Source organism: Ursus arctos, unplaced genomic scaffold, assembly GCF_023065955.2.
Source record: "Ursus arctos isolate Adak ecotype North America unplaced genomic scaffold, UrsArc2.0 scaffold_22, whole genome shotgun sequence".
In the NCBI taxonomy this organism is placed as follows: Eukaryota; Metazoa; Chordata; class Mammalia; order Carnivora; family Ursidae; genus Ursus; species Ursus arctos.
Genome location: NW_026622897.1, coordinates 60,967,695 through 60,989,155, shown reverse-complemented (window position 1 = coordinate 60,989,155; position 21,461 = coordinate 60,967,695). Strand labels below are relative to the sequence as shown.

General features: G+C 57.0%; 1 protein-coding gene across 2 annotated transcripts in view; it reads left to right on the top strand.

The window, feature by feature from the left end:
* The first annotated feature begins 4,709 nt into the window (after positions 1-4,709).
* The window catches only part of LMO1 (LIM domain only 1), a 40,214-nt gene continuing 23,462 nt past the window's right edge, over positions 4,710-21,461 (top strand). The window contains exons 1-2 of one of the 2 annotated variants that reach the window (XM_048217450.2): positions 4,710-4,836; positions 9,276-9,535. In XM_048217450.2, the coding sequence (XP_048073407.1) occupies positions 9,511-9,535 (25 nt within the window). In that variant the 5' untranslated portion in view covers positions 4,710-4,836; positions 9,276-9,510. The remainder of the gene's footprint in view (positions 4,837-9,275; positions 9,536-21,461) is intronic. The other variant, XM_048217451.2, reaches the window with a different exon arrangement.

The following is a 21,461-nucleotide window of genomic DNA, read 5'->3' as shown; positions in this document are numbered from 1 at the left end:
AGGGAGCATTTGGAAATACTGGAGTGGACCTCAAAGCAGAGATCCTGGGTGAAGGTCACACACGCCGGCAGCCAAGGATGGCACCCCAGGCGACGGCGTTCTAAGACGGCCCAGGACCCAGTCCTGAGGAATGCCAACAGCTAAAGAGTGGATGAAAGAGGAGAGCCAGCAGTAGTTAAGACGAAAGGCAACGTCCACCGGGGGATGATGCTCAAACAGCATCTCAGTCTAGGGAAAATCATGTTCGTTCGAGAAGGAAGGAATCAAATGCATTATTAAATGCTTGCAGGGTGGGTCAAGTGAGGCTGAAAATAATCCCTTCGTGATATCAAAGTCACTGGCGACCTTGGCAAGCCTGGTAGAGACCAGATAGGAGTGGGTGCAGGGAGAATGGGAGGTAAGGAAGTCAGACAAGACAAGGGGATGGGTGGCAAAGTATCTCAAGAATGATGTGTAGCCCGGGGACTTGGCTTGTTGTGGATGAGACACCAGAGCTTGTTTGCCCGCTATGGTGAAAGGTCGGGCACAAAGGGGAGATCGAAGGGAACAGGAAGAGCCCACAGGACACCTTGACAGGTGGTGGCGGGTAGGCCACGGCACCTGCTGAGGAATAGGGCCCAGGGAGGAGGGAGGCCACGTTTGCCACTGCCTCGGGAGAGAAGGTGCATGTGACCAGGGCTCTGTTGCAGTTGCTGTCGGTCAAAGGAGGAGCATAGGCTGGAGGCAGGAAGGGGAGGGGCTTCCTGTCTAATACCTTCTCTCGTCTGAGTCAGGTAGGAGGTGCTGTCATCTGCTGAAACTGGAATGGGGCAGGAGGACCAGGGGGTTGGGGAGATGACAGGGAAATAGAAGTTCAGGAGCATGGGAGATCAAGAGGCCCTCCAGGCAGGGAGGGGCAGTGGAAGCAAAGCCTTTGCTCTGCTTGATGACCTTGATGCAGGGCCCTTTGTGGCTCCTGCTGAGCTCCAGGGCCACCGGGTGAAGCTGCCAGAGGGGGCTACTCCCCTCTCGTTGTTCTCGCTCATTCTTGCTCACACAGCCTTTCCCTTCATGCCCATCACGTAGCTAAGACAGGTTGAAACGTAAAAGCCATACAAATACCGAGTATCAGGTCTCACACATTTACAATAATTAGCCCCCAAATCTGATCCTTTGATTCTCCTCTTCAGGAGCCTCCTTTCCAAAAAGTTGTGAGACCTTCTGGGAAAGCCTGCACGTGTAACCCAAGTACCCTCTGGGCACCCTGAGATTTTGAGTTCTGGAAAAAGTCACTTTCTCTCTAACAATTCCAGCGTTGGGAGGTGGGGTTGACAGGCATGAGGTATAGATGCTTCCTGTGGAATTACAGCTGCTCTCTGATGCTTCTGCATCTTGCCCTCCGCTCCGTGCACGTGTGCTGCCAGGGCCGCCGAACTGCTGCCCCTAGCTGCTCTATCCTTTTTGCCCCAGCTTGGAGATACTTCCTGCTCCTAGTGACCAGCTCCTTCACAGGGGGATCCCATCGCAGAGCCACGGGCCCAGAGTGACTCAGTTCCTCGTTTGTACCACCGCTCTCCTCTTCCTGGGGTGCTGGTTGGGCCCAGCTTAGCAGTGTACCTGGTACTATTGCCCCACCGAACTCCAGGCCTTGTGGTTCAGTCCAGTCCCCTCCCAGGAACCTCACTTTCTCTCCTCCAACATGGCCCCTGTTAGGGACCTTGGTCTTTAGGGTAGGTCTGTCCATGTCCGAATCTCAGCTGTGGACTGAGTTCAGTGTCTTTCACCGGGGCTTGGGGCTGGGTTTCTGTTTCAGTGTTCCTGACTACTCCGTGATGGTTAAGCTCTCTGAATTCTCTTTTTCTCTATGCAAACTAGGAGAAGGGTCTCCTAAGAGCTCACCAGATCCTTGGTGGGGGTGAGGGGGGGTGGGCACAGGGGTGGCTGGGGAACCTCTCAGGCTGACCTCTCTGAGTGTGAACTCAGGCGAAGCAGAGATTCTCAATTGCAGGGCCATGCTAGTCCTCATGGGGCCTTTGCACAAGTTAGAAAAAGGTGTTTCCTCTGAGTGGGTGCAGCCTACCCCAGGCCCATGGTCTAGAAAGCAGAGAGGGGGCAGAGTTTCAGCCCTCGTGTAGGGAACAGCTGGCACTGATGTAGACAGTGGCCATGCCTAGCTACACAGAGAACTAAACAGTATGGAGATTCAAAAACTGGGCCGAACAAGAAAGCATGTTCCTGGGTTCTGGTCCCACGCCATCTGAGATCCTGGAAAAAGATGATGCCCAAATGTTTCTCTTTCTGAGCTACCATTCCTGTCTCTAAAGTTGGGGAAAGCAGAGTTCCTTCCCCTGCCTCTGCAGCTCCCATTCTCTCCAGTGACCCAGTGTAGACTCTTGATACCGTATCTCTCCTCCCTCTCCAGGCAAACACTCCCCTCGGGGACTGATCTCATCCCCCAGGCCTCAAGTAAACAATCCACACACCCTCAGCAACCCAGCCTTCATGCAGAGACACCCGCCTAGAAGAACAGGGAGGAGCTGTTTCCTCGGAGGAGTCTGAGAAGTGGGCAAGGGCTTCCTACGCAGAGGGATTCCCTGAGAGCAGTCCCTGGGGCCGGCACCTGCCCGCAGGACATGTTCAGTGCTAGGAAAGCAGTCCAGAGCGCGGGCTGGAGTGTGAAGGTGGTTGCTGGAGGTCAGTAGAGATCAGTGGAAATAAAGGGAAGTGGTGGTCCCAAAGGCTTCTTCAGATCTTGCGAAGGACCTGAAATGATAGGATAAGTAGTTAGGGTTTTGTCATGAGGACAATGGAGAGCCATGGAAGGCTTTTGAGAAGGAGAGTGGCAGGGTCAGGTCCTGACAACAGGAAGATGTCTCTAGCGGCTTGTGCAGGACGGCGAGGGCGACGAGTTGCCACCCCTGGGTGCGGTGTGCTTCCGTTCAGTGCCAGTGGGGGACTGCGAGTAGCGGACTTGGAAGGTCATTCTGAAGAGCACCTCTACGCTCTGCTTTTCTTCACCAAATTGAGGATCATTCAGTCATTTCACAAACTTTTCCAGATACTGTGTGGGTCCAAGTGCAAGAACGGAGGAGGGCGGGGAGAATTCGGATGAGCCTCCCCCCCCCCAAGCTGCCTCTCCACCCCTCCAGTCAGAATGTGTTTTGCTAAGTGGTGGCTTGGGGACAGTGTAAGGGTGACAAACTGTGCCCCTCCCCACCACCAATTAAATTTTTTAAAAAGCTGCTATGGAAGGAGCGAATATTAGTTTCCTGATTTATAAAGCCAAATGGATTAAGCTCATTCATTGCCTGAGGAAACAAAAAGGAAATCTTCAATACCTCTGCGCACATTGAGAACAGGAACAATCCTGGTCTTTAGAAAGCAGAAACCTAATTTGGGGGAATCAATTACCCTCTGTGTCCCTGCCTCTGTGGGCTCTCATACTCGCTCTCAATAGAGATTTCCTGGGACTTAAGTTGGTCAACCACGGACACACCCTCGGTTCAGCCCGGCAGACGGGAGGGAAGAACTAGGCAGAGGGTGGGCGGAGTTGGGTGGGGGTGTGCCTGGGCCGCACGCACCTGTGGAAATAGGGGTAGAGGCAGGGGCGGGCAGGGTTGTGGGATAAAAGCTGGGGGTGGGGTGGGGTGGGGTGGGGTGGGAGGCAGTACCGAGATGGGCCAGGGAAGGGAAGCATGGGAACCTGGGGTTTAAAAAGGGGGTGGGCTGGGGGAGCAGGAGTGGCTGGGGAGGGGGAAGCACAGCCCGGCCAGTGCAGAAACACCCCCACCCCTTCAGGATCCTCACGTTTCTCTTCTGTGTTCTGCACTTAGCCCGTAGGCTTGAAGGTGCAACCGGCAATGCTGGGGCAGTTAGGGAAAAGGAAAGGGGATGGGGCGCCCACCGCAGCAGCCACGGAGTCAAATCCACACAGCCACGTACAGGGGCACTCACAATCTCACCACTCCCGCGCTGGGTCCAAACCCTGGCCAGCAGTCTCCAGACCCAGGGCCACGCCCGGCCCGAGGCACTCACAGTCACACGCACGGATCCCCCAGTCCCACGCGCGCGGCCGCAGACTCACACATGCCGCCAACCCCCACGCCCGTCCTCGGCTCCCACGGCGGCTCACCACCCCACACTGCCCCCACTCCGGCATGCGGTCACACACACACGCACGCAGTCGCTCAACGCACACACTCTGGCTGTGCTTTTGTGTTTTGTCAGAATTAATGAGAAAAGTTCCCGTGCCCTGCGGGTAATTAGTGTCCTTGGAGTTAAATAAGCTAATGGCGAGCACCTCTGGCCCAAGCAATTATGTTTGTGTATTGAATAATTGATTCAAAGGGGGGAAGGGCCGCTAATCAGATCTGAGCATAATGAATTGATTTAATTAACAGGGGAACTGAGGGGAACTGAGGGGCCCTGGGAAACGCAGGCTGCACTCGGCAGAGGCTAGCGCGGCCCGCGCGGACGGAGAACGCGCGCGCGGCGGAGGCGGCCCCGGCCCCGGTCCCGGTCCCTGCCCCGGCCCCGGCCCCGGCCCCGGCCCCGGGCGGCGGCTGCTCGCGCGGCTCCGGCGACCCCGCGGCGGACGGACGCGCCCCCGCCCCCACCCTCGCCCCCGCCCCCGGGACGCGCCCGCCCTCCCGCGCTCCCTGCCCGCGGGCTGAGCTGCCGGCGCCGGTCCGCCCGCCCCCGTCCCCGGCCGCCGCTCGCCGGGCGCGGAGCCCGCGCGGGGCCGGCGGGAGCAGCGCAGGCGGGCGGCGGCGGAGTCCGAGCCGCGCGCCCCTCCGCGTCCTCGGCCCGTGCCGGGCTGGCGCCGCCGGGGGACCATGGTGTTGGACCAGGAGGACGGTAGGTGCCCGCGGTGGGGGGGGCGCGGGGGACGATGGCGCGGGCCCTGCCGAGGCCACCCCGCTCGCCTCGCGGCCGCAGCGTCCCCCGCGCGGGCCTCGGCAGGCTCGGGCCGCTCGGCCGCTTCCCGGAAGCGCGGCGCGGGGTGTGCGCGCGGGGGTGCGCGCGGGGGTGCGTGCCGGGGTGCCTGGCTCAGCCCCGCGGTTCCTCGGCGGGGTCGGGAAGTCACCCGGGCCGCCGCGAGCCTGCCGGCCCCGCACGCTCCGGCCGGGAACTTTCTCTCTGGCTCTTGCCGTCTCGCAGACACAGAGAGCGCCTCTGCGACCGGCGCCTCGGGCTTCCCCGCAGTGCCCGCAGCCCCCGAGTCTCCCAGGCTCCCTGGGTGTCTGCGCGTCCCCCCTTCCGCACCCGACTGCGGAGCGGCTCCCCCACGGGGATACCCAGGGAACCTGCGGGCAAACCGGCACGGTCCTGGGGTCCCTGAGATCTGGAACTTCACAGCTGCGGGATGGGTGACATTGCTTCACCCCTGGCAGGGTTCCCCCAGCCAAGTGTGTTGGGAGGTTCCCTGCTGGCTAGGGTAGGGCCCTGTATCCAGAATATCGGGGCCGATTTACCTTGAAGCTAATGAAGTTTAAGCTTCATAGTCCTTCGGTGGTCATTTTGTGTTAGCAGGCTTGGATTCCTTTTCTTAAAGAGCACCCCGAACCCCTAAATTGCATAAGTAAGCTTGCCTCTAAAAAAATCTGGATCCACCCCTGAGTCCAACTCACAGCTTTCCCACCGTAACTACCAGTCCTCAAGAGAAGGCACAGCCAGGCTGTCCCCGTGGGACCATCCCCAGGGCCTAAGGCAGTTCTTTAGTGCCTGGGTGACGAAGCCCTGAGCAGGAGGCTGGGAAATTTGAGGTTGGGAGGCAGCTGCTGGTGTGCAGGGAGGTCTGGCTTCCTGGCCTTTCCCTCTGGCCCCACTAGTCCCTGCTCCCAGCCTACCATCTCCCACTGTGGTCATCAACTGTCTTGGTTTGCCCGGAACTGTCTGGTTTTAGCACTGAAGTCCTGCCTCCTGGGGAGTCCCTCAGTCCTGGAACAAACCAAGGCAGTTGGTCAGCCTACATTCACAACCTTCTGAGAGCTGTTGTGCAGGGTGGCTTGGCCTTCATCAGGAGGGTGGGAGAGACTTGCTTTCTCGGGAGCAGGTTTAGTTTAGGCCTCCACCAGGCCTAACAGGTGGTAACTGCAGCTTCCTAGAAGGGCTTCCAGAAACCAAAGGAGGAAAGTTTGTCAACTGTGTACTTCTGCACTCTAGCTGATTGCAAATTCCTGTGTTTAGGCTGCTTTTGTGTTAGTAGGGGGCAGAGCAGGGCACTGAACTTGGCCAGCAGGCCTCCCGATTGTACCGCAAAATCTGTAGGGTCACTCAGTCCTGTCAGCTGTGGTGGCCACGGGGAAGGGGCCCTTGTCACTCCAAATACCTCTATGAGCGTCACCTGTGAAGCCAGCTTGTAACCCCATCTTGGAGACAGCTACACTGTGTTGGAAGCAGGGCCCTCAGGCTGAGGCACATCTGACAGCCTCCACTGAGTTCTGGAATATCTGGTCTGCCCAGGCCCTGAGGCAGAGAGTCTCCCCCCTCACACTTCCCAAAGCCAGTGCAGGAACCCTTCCTTCCTCAGGACTTTCCTGCCAGGTGCAGGGACAAACTGCTAAGACCTGCCCAAAACTTTGAAAGGCAGCCAGTAGCAACCCCTTTCTCCCCACCATAACCTGGGGGCTGATCAGCTGGTCTCCCTTTGCTGTCCCCAGAGGCAGTTCAAGGACATTCTGGAGCACTCTTGGCAATGTTGATTTGAGAGTACGTGTTCATCACCTGTGGACTGTGTTGGGTGCAAACTACCTCCCCCAGCCCCAGGGGATCCGAGGATTCCACCCTGGTATTGCGGGTTTGCCCCTGGACCTGGAGGCAGCTTGGGTGGGGGTAGGCCTGCCCCCAGGAGTTACTTGCCTGCCCAGCAATTCCCCATGAGCTGAGACGGTGGCTGCTGGATGGGTGAGGCTTATGTCTGGTTCTGTCCATCCGGCAGGCCCCTTCCTGGCTAAGAGCTCCAGTCACCGAAACCTTCCGAGGCTTGCTTGGTAGATCTATAAAGTGAAGGCCTCTGTAGAGGCCCCTTTCCAGATGACTGTGGGAGCTCGGTGGTCACAACTGGGGGTGCAGAAAGAGCTGCCTGTGGACACAAGCAGCCCTTCACATACAGCAGGAATCCCCTGCTGACATACCCTACATGCTTCTTCAGCCCCTGGCTCAGCACCCCAGGCCTGCTCCCATCCCTGAGGTAGGGCACAGGGCTCCCGACTCCCCAGGGGGATGCTGGTGGGGTGGCTGCTAATTGGGTACCTTGGAGGCTTGGGGGAGCTGGTGTTGGGACAGAGCTCCAAGCCTAGCACATGAACAAGCGAGTGGGAAAGTGTCTGCAGCTAGTCAGTCCTGGTTTGTGGGTCAGGGCCAGACCCTTGAAAGGGAGGAGGCACGGCCCTGGGACTTGAGAGTAAAGCCACAGCCCTCGTGGAGTGGATGGCTCCAGGTAGCACAGAGACATCGGCAGCCAGAAGCTACCCCTCGCCAGCATGTCAGGCCCATTGCCTGTGACACTGTCTGGCCCCCAGTCAGGCTGGGGTGAGGGGCTGGTACGACATGTGCCTGTGGCAGCAGTGCCAAAGCTTCCCTCAGACCCTTGGGGTATAGCTCTGGCTGCAGTGGCAGGGGAGAGACCAAGCTCGCAGTCCTGAGGGACAGTGAGGCTGAGCAAAATGACATATTTAACATCAAATATACTCAAGGACTATTAGGATTAAGTATTCAAGATGAAGGGGAAAGCGAAACCCTCTGAGCTGCGGACGAGGCATCTCATTAGAAGCAGCCTGTCTCCTGTTTTCTCAAAGCCTGACTTCCCCACTTAGGCTAGAGGAAGATGGGCGGCAGCCCCACTCACCCATTCCCGCCCCTGTCATGCACCCTGCTTTGGGGCCTCCCGGGGCTTCAGGGGCACAGCCTGGCCTCCAGTTCTCTTGTATACTCAGTAAGTCCGCCCATTGTCAGGGTGCCACAGTTTATAAGGCACATTCACATATATTAGCTCATCTGATCCCCGCAGCAACCTTGGATAGCGGAACAGGTCTCCCACTTCACAAACCAGGGAAACCGAGGCCCAGACAAAGTGATTTGTTAAGGTCCACCATTGGTAATAGGCAGAGATGGGATGAAATCCCAACTGGTGGTCTTTGCCTTCTCCTTGCCTAGGTGTAGTCCTCAGAAGTGTCTGCCAGGAATGAACCTCTTAAACGTCTTTTTGAAGCCCTCCTTGGCCTATAGAAAATCCATTAATATTTCCCTCCCCTCTTGGAACATGGTACTGTCAAGAGAAAAAAAAAAAAAGCTCTTGGTATTTAAGAGTGGCTTTCCTAGAGTAGGCAGCCTGGGCACTAGCCCCAAGGCTCTTGGGGAGAAGTAGGGTTCAGGAGGAGAGGAGATGGACACTTTCTTCCTTCCTGCCTCCTGAGTTATAGAGCAAGAATTTTCAGCTCGGAAATAGCAGGAATCTTTTGTTCACTGCAGTATCGCCAGTGCCTTAGAATAATACATGCTCAATAAATAGTTTTGGAACGAGAAAAACCTTCAAGGCCATGCCGTGCTTGCTCAGAGAGAAGCTGAGACAGGATCTCGCTCCCTATGGAATTAGGATGCTCTTGGGGAGGGGGGCGTTGCTGGGTTAAGGGTGATGCTGGAAGACTTAAAAGTGAGTTTGTACCCTGCAGAGGGTTAACTTTGCCAAACAATCCAGGAGGTAACCAGAAGCCTCCGGCAGAGCTGCTAGGAAGGGAGGGTACGAGATCAGAGAAAGATCACCCGGATGGGAGGGGGGTCAGAAACTAAGGCTGAAGGGGTGGGAGTGGAAGACAAGGGTGGTTCACCGGACAAATATCTGGAATGAGGACCCTGGGTGCTGCGCAGAACCTAGAGCCGAGCTAGGGCCGAGCGGCCTCCAGGTGGCGCTGCGGAGCCGGGCAGCCGCGCGTCTCCACTCCCCATTAACCCGGGAGGGAGGGGGGCCTCGGGAAATGTGTGCATTTATTCAGTAGCAGGAGTGCAAACCTCATACATTGAGGGAGAAAGGCAGCGGGAGACGGCCGCCGAGATTCCCCCATCTCTTTGAATATAATTTTAGATTGAGATTCAGATTAAATCCGAGGGGAAAACACTTTATGAGGCTGAAAGCTGTGTCGTTGCCAGAGCCAGGGTTATGAGCTATCAAATGCAATTACATTAAGACAGATTATACTGGGCAAATTGAGCCATTTAGAAGGTGAGAATCAAAGAAACGGCTCTGATCCTCTCTTCCCCCTTCTCTCTCCCTCTCCCCCTCTCTCTCTAAATTGCAGTTCGTAGTTCCTTGCAATTCTGAGGCACAAAAGTAGGTGAGACTGCTTTTGTATCTGCGAAGTGCTTCGCTCCTGAATGTAATTCTAGCTGAGTGCAATCTAGGTTAAGAGCCGGACAAGCGGGTAATTAGAGCCCGCTCGCTGCCCGAGGACCGGCCGCCCCGCCGAAGCGCGCCCGGAGTCGGCGCCCTTCTCCCGGCCGAGCCGAGCTGCGGCTGGACACGGAGCGCCCGAGATGATGGTGCTGGACAAGGAGGACGGTAGGTGGCGGGCGGGGGGGCGACACCCCGCACCCCCTCGGCCCCCGCCGCGGCGCGTGGGAGCTCACGCCGGGACGCGGGCGCACACACGCGGGGCTGTGCCAGGCGGGCGGCGCGCCGGGGGCCGGGCCGGGGGCCGGGCCGGGGGCGGGGGCGGCCAGGTGGGGCCGGGGGAGGGGTGAGTGAGCCGGAGGGCGGGAGGGCGGTGCGCCGGCCGCGTGCTGCTGTGCGGGCCGCGTGCAGGCTCCGGTCCCCTCGGATCTCGGCGCAGTGGCGCTCGGCGTCTCGTCGTTGCGGCGGCTCCTCTCACCGCAGCCATCTCCCTAGCGCCGCCCGGGTAACCCGAGAGGCCAGGAGCGCCAAGCAAATCAGGGGCTTCGGGAGAATCGCACGCCAGGGCTTGCGGCCGGCGGGCGCGCGGGAGGACCGTGCTGTCCCTGGGGTGCCCGGCGGGCGAGGGGAGGGCCGGCGGGCCCCTCGGGGAGACAGACGCCTCCTGTGGCGGCCCACTGTCTCCCGTCCTCTGAGCGTGCAGGCGGGAGTTTGGCCCAGAGGAAGAAAGTGTCCCGCCAGTGGCCAGTAGCACTGGTGCAGGCGAGGCCCTGGAGAGTGGCATGAACCTGACCTGGTCAGGAGCCTCGGTGCGCCCCAGAGGTCAGAACACAGGGGCCCAAGGTTGCTGCAAGCCTCTAGCAGGTGGTCCCATGGACCCCAAAGCCTTCCTGACTGGGAGTGCCCTGCAGTAAGGGTGCTGGAGTGCTTAGGAGAGTCTGGGGAACGCAGCCCACTCAAGGGTAAAGCCAAGTGGGTGCCCCGTGACCCAAATGCAGACCCCCAGAGGCCAAACAGTAGCTGTTCCCTGGCTGGCCCAGGCGCTCCTGCCCTGTGGGTGAGGGTTGCCTGGTGTGTTGGGTTATAGGGAGATGGGGGTGTAATTGTTTGCACCCATGCTGTCACCTGATTTCTACCGGTAAGGAACCAAGGAGATGGGTTTGCAGTGTGACCGGGAATCCTCTTGGATTGACCGTGGTGGCCATTCTCTGCCCTTCTAGTGAGCCTCCCCTGGGCCTGTGTCTTCTGCCCACTGGGTCAGTGAGGTTACTGACATGGTCACTTGCTGAAGAATTCCACGTTAAGTGACTTGTTCAAGGTCACGCAGGATGTGCACTTTGCTGCTACCACATGCTGGTGCTCCTGGCCTCCCCACCACCCCTGAGACCTCGTCAGGGAGGGGCATTTCAAGTGTCTGGCCTGGGGGTAGCATGTGGGGGAGCCTTGAAGGCTCTTTCTCAGTGTGTATACCCTAGGAGAGGAAAGGGGCAGCTAAGTACTTCCGGCCAAAGGAATGCATTTGCGAGGGGCTGGCTGGGGTGCGACCTTCATCTCTAGTATGCTGATAGCTCTTCAGGGCCCTCTCTCCAGGATCTCTGTGGGGGCTGTCAGAGGGCTAGGCTTCTGCAGGTCTGTATAAAATGACACGGAGAAGGACCTGGTCAGGCCAGACCAGGAGGGAAGAGGCATCTTGTCATGAGTTCCCCGGATTCTCCAGAACAGTCATGAACAGAGCTAGCCCTCACTTTCCCTTTTGGTAAAATGGGGGCTTGCAGAAGCCAGTGCAGAAGGTCCTGGTGTATGGAGGTACGCTCCCAACAGGGAGATGTGGACCTCAGGGTACGTCTTCAGCCGTGGTTATTTGGCGTGCTCGTTCACCAGGCTCAAGCCAGAAATGGAGGAAACCCAGGCCCTATATGTGGGAGACCTCAGGCAGGGAGATGGGTCTCATGTGACAAGATGACCCCACCACTGCCACCTAGGTAGTGCTCTGAGCAGGCACCCCAGAGTTCCTTTGAGCTCTGTGATACTCAGGATTTTCAGATGAGCCCTGAATAGGAATAGATATCTGGAGGTCATTTTAACCAGTCTCCAGCCTCCAGACAGCCCTGCACCGCAGCCGCACTGGGCATGCGTGTTTCCCCTAGTCTCCACCAGATCTGCAGAGGAGAGCTCGTGATGCCCCTCAGTCCCCCACTTAGCTCAGTCTGAACAATATGGTGCCCTCTACAGTTCGTGCCACTGAGCTCTGGGGCCCAGAGCACCAGGAAGGTAGACAGCTGGGGCCCTGAGGAGCCATTTGATTCTTGTCCTGCCCAGTCCAGAGGTGTCCTCCAAAAGCAGTCTTTCTGCTCATACGTCTGCCCTCCGCTCCCTATTAGAGCCTGGCCTCCCCTAATTGCAGGGACCCCTTAAGGTGGCACCTTCCACTGGGGAAGGGGAAAGGCTCTGAATCGACTCACCTGTCCCTCCGAGCCTGCTGCCTAATTTCTTCCTGGCACGTATGCCCTTTCAGCGGGTGGCCCTCTGGGCTAGGTGGCAGCCTTGCCTCCCAGGGCCCCCAAGAAGCATGTCCCTCAGGGATGCAGCACTGCACCCTTTGTCTGGCTGCAGCAGGGACTCGGGGCTCTTATTAACCACCCCCAATGCCTTTTCTCCACCTGACAGCATCTTGTCGGAAGAGGCCGGGGCTCCTCTGGTTGAAGTGAGGTCTGCCAGCTGCCGAGGACCAAAGCTCTTGCTCTGCTGGGCTGCAGGGCTTTCATGTTGCACTTCTGAAAGATAATAAAATATCAATCGCTTTGCCGTAGCAACGGGTTTAAGAGACTTTCTGAAGTATTGAATCGTCAGAAAAAAAATTTTTTTTTTTTTTTTGCTTTTAAGCACAGTGCATTATTAATAAAGTAATCCATTAGGTCGAGCAGTGAAGGGCCACCACAGAGAGGAAAGATCTGTTTTGCAAATGGTTAAACTTCTGGTTTTAAGATTAATTGCTTTCATTTGGACGCTTGCTCTTGGCCTAGCCATCTCCACTTTACTGGAACTCAGGGTCTGGGCTTTCTAAATGCCGTCGGGCCTGCCTGTCAGCAAAGGAAGCCCTGCTCCAACTTACCCGGAGAAAGAGCCCTTCTTTCCCTGGCACCCGTGCTTGAGCTGGCTCTAGGCCGGGGGCCTTTCTGGGGAGGCTCGTGGTCTCTGGGGAGCAAAGGGAGCTACTGCTCTGAGCCCTGGAACCAGATTAGCCCTCGGGCCATTGGAGAAGAGGCTCTTGAGTACTCGGAGGCAGGGAGCAGAGGGTCCAGGCAGCCCCAAGAACAGGGAGAGCCTTGGGTGGTGGGGGACTGGGCAGGAGAGGACGCTGTGGGCACCCTCTTGGGGGTGCTGGCATGTCCCCAGGTGCAGGCTGGAGAAAGGCAGGTAAGCTGCCTCCATGGAGGCCCCGTAGAAAGACTAGGGTGACCACGGGAAACAGCAGGCGGGTTGCAGAGCTAAACACCAGACATGATTTTTAGAGCGTTTGAATAAGTAAAATTGCCTAAGGAGGGTGGAGCTGGCCTGAGGAGGGCCAGACAGCGAGTCTTCAATTGTTAATGACTGCTGTGAGCGTGGCCTCCACGGTGGACCTGGTTGATGTGCCAGGGCGGGCTCTTGGCTATTCTTGGGGACTGACCAGCTTTTGCTCAGCCGTCAGCAGGACCTCCTGGGCCATCCCGTCATGCCCCGGAGTGCGAAGAGGCCTTGGGGTCTCTCCTGGCAGAGTGTGGCGGGGACCCTTCCTGGCCCCAGAGATGGAGGCAGGGAGTGTGCCCTGATGCTTTTCCACGCCAGAGACCCCAGCGGGTCGGCAGGAAGGCAGAGCCCAGCAGGCCACGCTGCCTGCTGAGGATGTGTAAGACCTTGTGAGGCTGGTAGGGTGGGGAACAGGCCTGACACTTGCCCGGGGCCTAGAAGTGGAGAGTGTCCAGCCACAGCTACCTCCTCGCTGCTGGAAGCAAGCCTCCACAAATCTGGAGCAGTGTGGACACCTTTCCTGCCCCAGTTCAGGCGGGCAGAGAGCCTATAAAGACGGGTCTCCCTCACCCGCTCCCAGAGCCTTGGGTAAAGAAGCAGGTGCTCCTCTCTGTTCCCCGCTCTTCCGTTCCTTTGCCCACACGGAGCACTAAGGGGGGGCGGGGGACAGGGAAACAACATAAATTGGTCTGTCGTCCAGAATCCATGTCTCGCTAATGTACCCAGATTAACTCAACTGTAAATTGTCTCCTTGGATGGCAGTGTCTTGCTAAAAGTTTCCCATATGATTCATGATTTGGATTGCTTTTAACGGCTATTGGCTAAGCAAGCCGGTGACTGTACAAGGTGAGGCAATTGGCATTAGTGAGGGGAGGCACGGGAGCGTGTAATGCAGTCAATACTGCATTAACTACTGATGCCCAATTACAGGGAGTGGGAGAGAGCCTTTCAGGAGCATTAGGACTGGGGGAAGCTGAGATCACTGGCCGCCGCTTGCCTAAAAGCTTCACCCTTTGTGTGCCGGGGCTTGGCGCTGACATGGCCACTCGCTTGGCCTCTGTGGCTGCCTTTCTGTCTTACTGTCTCTCTCTTTCTGAACATGTCCCACAAAGATGCTTTTAGCACATGGAAATGTGCATTCTCCTAGAGCCGGGGCCTGCCTCTCATCCCTCAGAGAGTTGATTCCCCACCCCAGCCTGTGTCCCAAAGTCAGACCTGGAGGCCGCCCCACCCACTTCCATTTAAGGAGCCTCCCAGCAGGCCCCATTTGTGAGCAGGACCGAGAAGAGAGCTATTTTGGTCTCTCTCCCTTGGCACAGGTGGATGATTGCCCGCGAGCACTGGCGGCTGCCCCTCTGCGGTCACGGGCAGAGGAACACGAGGTTCGGCCTCGGCACGGTGGGCTGCGGGAGCACGGCTGCCGGAGTTGGGAAGTGGCCGTGGTTGGACAGGGCGGGCCTTCTCTGAGCAGAAGACAGAGCTGGGGAGCCTCCTGGGGGCATGACCCAAGCCATGCTGGGGTCTCAGCAAATGTGGGCCCCCTCCAGAGCTGCAAACACCCAGGGCAGCGCTGCCCCCAAGTAGCCAGTAGGCCAAGGCTGTTGTTCAGGTCCACCTCCAGGGCCCAGAGGAGCCCCTGATCAGGAGTGCTGGCAGAGTGGAAGGAGGTAGGGAGGAAGGTGGAGAGAAGGGCATCGGTACCCAGCGTGCCCGGAACCGGCGGGCTGGCTGCCACCTTGCCATCCTGCTAAGCTCTGCAGGCCCGCCATGTCTGCTGCGGGTTTGTGCTCCGTGCCCACCCAAAGCTCGGGTTGCTCTGCCTCTCTCCCATCTCATCTCTCCGATGAGAACAAGCACATCTAACTGGCTGGGTGGTTAACGAGGATGGAACGAGATAATGTCCATGTATACACTTGATAGACCAGGAAACCTCCTGCCTGTGAGGTGACATTGTTGTCCACACAACTACACTATGATCAAATAATCTGGTGCCCAGTGAGGTGCCTTGTTCACTGCCCTGTTCACTCACTGTCCCTCTTCCAGTGTATCCGTCATGACCATTGATCACTGCTGTCCAAGAGGCAGGCTGACTTCACTGCTAACCACTGGCCAGATCCCCAAGGCAGGTGGCTTTGTAAGAAGAGCCTCCGAGACCACTCTCTGCAAGCCCTTCCGTCTACAGGGGGCAGTCGAGGCCGAAAGTGGGCAGGAGAGTTGCCCGGGCTTATGTAGGGAACCCAGAGCTGCAGCATCTTTCTAGGTTCTCTGCCCGCCTTCCGTGACCTTTGATCCTTGCCCCAAGGCACGATGAGGCTGGGTGGTAGAAAAGTCTGATTGGAGGGACGTCACCTGTCCTGATGCCAGGTGCCTGAGCGTCCGGGTGGTGGCCCTAGCCAGCCTGCTGACACCCCACAGGACACCGTTCTGTCCTCAAATGGAAGTCCTCCTGGCAGGTGCTGTTGGGCACTAACCTGGGGCCGGGGCTTCGCGGACCAGCGCAGCCCCAGAGGCGCATGTGGCACGTAGCCCATCCTGTCCGCTCTGCGTGTAGTGGAGGGACACTGAGGCACGGAGGGCATCCTCCCCCTCAGGCTTCACTCTTCACGGTGCTGCTCGATGAGTTTGCCTGGCAGGCCTGCACTCGGGATAGGACCACACCAGTGGAGTCGACTTGCACTGGCCTACGAGAGCGATCTTGCCCATCTCTTCCCAGCTCTTGAGTTCAGTGGCCTCACACCGGTAGCGGGAAATCAGCCATGGTGGGGTATTAACACCAGGGACCGTGGCGGAGCCAGTTGTGAAGTGTTTATCAGCACACAACTGGACTGCATTCATCTGGGGCTCCGGCCCCACCTCCTCCTGTTCTGCCACCACCTGGCATCCCCACCCCACCTGGCATCCTTCTCCTGGTTCTCACTACAGCCAGGGCCCCAACCTGCGCTGCCCTGACATTGTGCCTGAGACCTGCTGCCACACTGTGTTCCAGACAGACCCCGCGTCTGCCACCGTGCTTTTGCCCGGGGGGTGCTCTCGCTCGCAGTGTCCCCCTTGCCTGGCATGCCCTTTCCCCTGTAGTTGGCCTTGCAGGAGCCCACGGGTGGCCAAAGCCTCTTACAGACCTTTCCAGGCCATGTTCAGAGTCACATCCCCCCTATCTAGCAATAACCTGGTCTCTTGTTGGAGCGTATTCATTTTGAGTTTTGTCCAAGGCAGGCGTCCACAGTGGCCGACACAACTTGGGGCAGATGAAAAGCAGGTGGTGTGAGAAGAGTGAGCAGGCCGGTCCAGGTTGCAGGGGCAGATGCCCCAGAGTGCAGCCCCGCTGGGTCAGATTGGGTCACTAGCTCCTGCCTCCTGCCTCTTCCCAGCTGAACTTCCTTGAGTGGCCCACTGTCTTCAGGGACATCCTGCTGGCCTGATTCAGGAGACCCAGGTGCTAGCCCCAGCTGACTGCTGTGTGACTCCAGACAGCTGACTGGGCCTCAGTTTTCACATCTCTGTAATGGGAGCAATACCTAACTGGCGCCTAATGTCCACGTACACTTGATCAACCAGGAAGCCTCACGTCTCTGTGCAGTGACCTTGCTCTCTGCACGGATAACCGTGGGATCTCTTTGGCCTTAGCCTCTCAGTCTTTAGGGCTCGTATAAACACACGTGCTATGGTGTCACTGAACCCTAACTTAAAAGTGAGGCGTTATGCTCTGCCCGTGTATCAGTAAGTGATTGCTGCCTAACCAGCCACCCCCAAACCCGGAGGCTCGGAACAACAGCAGCCGTTTTGCTCTTGAATCTGTAGGTCAGTGCTTTAGGCTTGGCTTGGCTGAGCGGTTTCTCGAGTCTCAGCTGGACTCTTCATGCCTGGCAGACGGCTGATCTCCTGGACGCTGAGGGTACAAGCGTCCCTCATCGTCCAGCAAGCTCTTCTAGCCTGTTCTCATGGTAGAGACTGGTCAGGAGGGAGAGCGGAAGTACACAGAGTTTCCTGAGGCCTGGGTTTGGCTCTGGGAGGTTTTCACTTCTGCCACATTCTGTAGGCCAGAATAAATCACAAGGCCAGCTCGAGTTTGGGGGCAGGGTGGCGGTGGTCAGATTCTGCTCTTGAAGGGAGGAGGTGGAAAGTCACATTGCAAAGGGCGTGCCTGGCTACCAGCAGGAGGGGTAGAGAATTGGGGCCATTTCTGTACTCATTCCACCAAAGCTTCCTCCACGTATGATCTCATTGAATACCCTGAACCACCCTAGGGAAAAGCCACACGTATTATCCTCATTTCACAGATGAGAAAACTGCTCTACAAAGAGGCTGTGTACTTGGTCGCAGGTCCCACACTTGGAGGTGCCGGAGTTCAGGCCATCTCACTGCAGAGTGTGCTGGGCCGCCTCCCTGTTCCAGCTGGCTGACTGGGAGGTGGGGGAGAAGGACACTCGGGGAGGGTTCAAGGGAGAGGGGGTGGAGCCAGCCAGAGGATGCCTGGGGACAAGGGGAGGGAGGCTGGCGGTCAGGGCAGTTTTTCCGGGGCTGCCATGGGAGGGCAAGCCTGCAGGGGAACCACAATGAGGTCAGCCCCCACCGTCTCCTCCAGCTTCTGCTCTGGGTTGTGCGATGCCGCTGGGCTGGACGGGTGGAAGGGGTGAGAAGCTCGGCGCTTACCGGAGCTGACTCAAGCCTGGGTCTGTATGCAGATGCAGCCAGGCAGGAATCAATTCATTGGTTAGCCCCTCGCCTCAAAACGGGGCGGTAAGTGGGCTGGTGAGAGGCCTGTGTACATTCATAAACCAGCTGATTGAAAAGCAATATTTCAGATAAATACAAGCCAGCGATCTATCAGTGGTTGTAATAAAACCCAGGCTTCAGGCTGTGATTTTATTTTGAAATAATAAGAATTGCTTGATTCTTTTTACTTGAGTTACCATGGTAATTCCGGCGTGGAGCAGTGTTATATTGATTTAGAAAGTGGACAGTAATATTTCTTTTGTGTTATTCTGTTTCTAGGCCTTGATTTCTAATTTCCACTTGGAGATTACTTTTATAAATTTCTTAAGTCCTTCCACTTTTTTTCCTCTCACAGTATAATTTTCCTCTCATACGCCACTATGTTCTGAGCTTATTGGTTTGCTCTTATTTTAAATTAAACTTGCTGGTTTCAAATATTGAAATGACATCTTTGTCTGTGTCTGTACTTTGGTTTAGCAAAATATTACAGTCTGACGCTTTCTGCTTAATAATTTAAGGGAGGCATTCTGTCGGCCCTCACTGGGTGCTGATAACTTATGACTCAACCAGCGCGGGCCTTAAACTCCTGACATTTTAATATTGTGTGGCGGGAGCAGCCGCCCCTCTGCTCAGAGTCTCAGTGGAGAAAAACCCGCGTGGTACCCCAGAAGGGAGTTTTAATAATTCAGCCTCACCAGTTGGTATGATGACTTGACGGAGAGGGGAGGGAGACCCGTCCTTGCCATGTAAGAGGGAGCCGCTCTGGCCCGGGCTCCTACGGCCCATGGCTGACACCTGCTTTGTCCTGTCTCTCCCCTCCCTGAATCTTTAAAAACTCCAATTCCTCATCCCTGGTGTCTGGGAAGGATTGCGTGGGGGCGGCCTCGGGTGCCATCCAGATGCTTGATCTCTGTTTCTCCGCTTCCCCATTTGTAAAGCAAGTGGAACTCGCGGGGGCTATGAGTCAGACAGCCCGGGTTCGAATCCCACCTATGCCACTGAGTAATTTGGAATAGTAAATTGTAATAGTAGTTCTGACCGGTCACATGGGTGTGATCACGACCGCTTTTTAGGTCTGTTGAGCCTTCGGTAGGCCAAGTTCCTATGGTCTTGTAGATGGTTGGTCAGCTCCCTAACCTTCGTCAGGTTTAGTGAGGAGCAGAGGAGAAAGTAGAAGTGGTTGTACTTGGACATACTTACTCTGCTCCAGATACGCACGGGGTTCGGAGCCCTGGCAGGATTGCTCTTTGGAAAGCACCTAGGCCTTGGCTTCCGGAGGTGGGTCAGCTCCGCCCCCTTTCAGGCCCACCCAGCCGCGAGCTGGAGCGATCTGTCCTCTGGGCTCCTCACACTATCCCACAGCAAGGACTGGACTCCAGAGGGAAACTCGCAAAAATATGGGTTCTAGGGCTGAGATGGGTGTGTGGGGCGCCCTCTCTCTGGCCTGAGGAGAGGCCCCTGTCCTGTGTGGTGTGCCAACGAGGTAATGTATTTGCTACCCCTTGCTGCGTAACAAGTTATTTCACAATTGTGTACCTTAAAACAACACCCGCTTGTTAACCTCACCGTGTCCGTGGGTCAGGAGTCCAGGTACAGCTTAGCTGGGTCCTCTAGCTCAGGGTTTTTTTACAGATGATAATTGAGGTGTTGGCTGGGGCCGTGGTCTCCTGTCAAGATTCATGTGGGGATTGAGCTTCCCAGTTCACTCATTTGGCTGTTGGCAGGATTCAGTTCCTCCTCGGGCTGTTGGACTGAGGGCTTCCATTCTCGCTGACTGGGGATCAGGGACAGCCCTCATTTCGTGCCACGGGGGCCTCTCCATCATGGCAGATTGTTTCCTTAAAGCCATTGAGAGAGTGTCTGTTAGCAAGCAGGAAGTCCCAGTCTTTGGTAAGATGTGACACATCTAATCACAGACGTGACATTCCATCACTGTGGCTGTGTTTTCTTCCTTGGGAACCAGTCACTAGGTCCAGTTCGAACTGCAGGAAGTAGGGGATTTTACAAGGGCCCGAACTCCAGAAAACGGGATCATTGGGGACGGTCTTAGATATTGCCTACTGTCAGAGGTCAGCAAACTCTGGCCGCAGGTGGCCAGCAGTTTAGCTGCCCCTAGAGACAATGAAACGTCAGCTCTGTCCCCAGGAGGCCCATTGCCTCTGCCTCACACCACAGAAGGCCAGGGGGGCTCAAAGCCTTTCATTTAATCCTCACAGCCCCTTGGGAGGCTGGGAGATCAAACGCTGGCCCCATTTTGCAGAGGAATAGGTTGTGCTCAGAGAGGGAGAACACTTGCCTAGGACAGCCCAGCAGGTCGGTATCTGGCAGAGTTCATATGAGAACCAGGCCTCCGCCTGCCACGGGCCTGGGGGGTAGTGAGGTAGTGGTAGAGGCACTCCAGGCCTCCCTGGCCCCGGTGGTGAGAGGCAATAGCCCTGACTGTAGGCACACGCAGGGGCCAGGGCCGGGGATGGAAATTGCTGGATTCCTTGTTTCACAGGTGGTAGGTTTGCGGAGCATGGGAGCCAGCAGCACAGCTGTCTGCTACCGAAGGGCATCTCTTCTCACTCAGTGGTGACCCTGAGAGGGAGGGAGGCTGGTTCCTCCCTGAGCCAGTCTTCCTGCGGCTGTTGGACTGAGGCCCTCAACCCCTCCCCAGCTGTGGCCCGGCCAGGCGGAGCCAGCATCTTCCAGGCGGCCTGGGCAGAGGCCACTTGAGCAGTTCTTCACATGGGAGCAGGACTGAAGGAGGCTCTCCTGTGGGTGGAGCCCAGGGCTGGGAGCCAGAACTCCTGCATCCACAGCCTGGCTCTGCCCCCCAATCCCAGTCTGTCCCTGGGCAGGCCCCGTCTGCTCTCTGGGTCTGCGCTTCGCCGCTCGCGTCGCAGGGCTTGCTGGCTGCTTGCCGCCTGGTGGTACCGTGTGTGGACACATGTCTGTGGGGAAGGTGTGTATCGAGGCCAAGGCCAGGAGAAAAACCTCCCTGACAGGGTTTCTTTGTCTTTCCTTGGTGTCCTGGGGCCAGAGAAGTAGAGATCCCAGGTGAGAACATCTGTGGCCTCCGGCCTTCCATACTTGGCCTTGCCACATTTGACTCCAGGCGAGCCGTTTCATTTCCAGCTGTTCCCAGAACCTCAACTAAGGTAGACGGGACCCCCGAAGCAGGCCCAGAGCCTGGAGGCCAGTGAACCGGAAGTCACGGCCTCAGGCTTGCAAGGACCCTGGTTAGTTACCCCCCTTCTATGGCAGGGAAACTAAGGCGCCAAGAAGCATCTACGTCCTCTCTCAGCTGAATGTCTTGGAGATACTTTCTGAGTAGAAAAGTCTGAAGCCCAGTAGAGGCTGCCTCCAGCCCACGATGGGATGCCAGGGCTGTACCCCCTCTCTTTGCCTGTCAGTCAGAAGCTGTTTCTTGCAGGCAGCTGCTCTCACTCCAGCCAGGAGCTCTTTCCCATCAGTGAGGTGGCTTGGCAGGGGCTGGGGCTCTGGAGGAACAGAGGGCAGGGGGCAGCTCTCCCTCAGGTGCCAGGTTCTGACCTGGTACTCAGCGCAGACTTGGAGCGTGACCTGCCTTTCTGCCTCATGGATGTTTTCACACTGTTCTTTGATCTTCAGAACGCTTGATCAGATCGGTGCTGAAATTGCCTGTGTGTGAGAATAACAGCTCATTAATATTATTGAAAATGCAAAAATAAAAAATATGATCCAGGAAAAAAAATCAAAATTGGTTGAAATAATTAAAGCAAAACTGGCAACAGTTAAGACTGCACCTGGCAAAATATGTTATTGACTAAAAATTGACGGAGGAATCAAATCTTCCTGAGAAAATTTAGATCTGCCAAAGTTGGCTCAGGAGATATTTTTTCAGTAG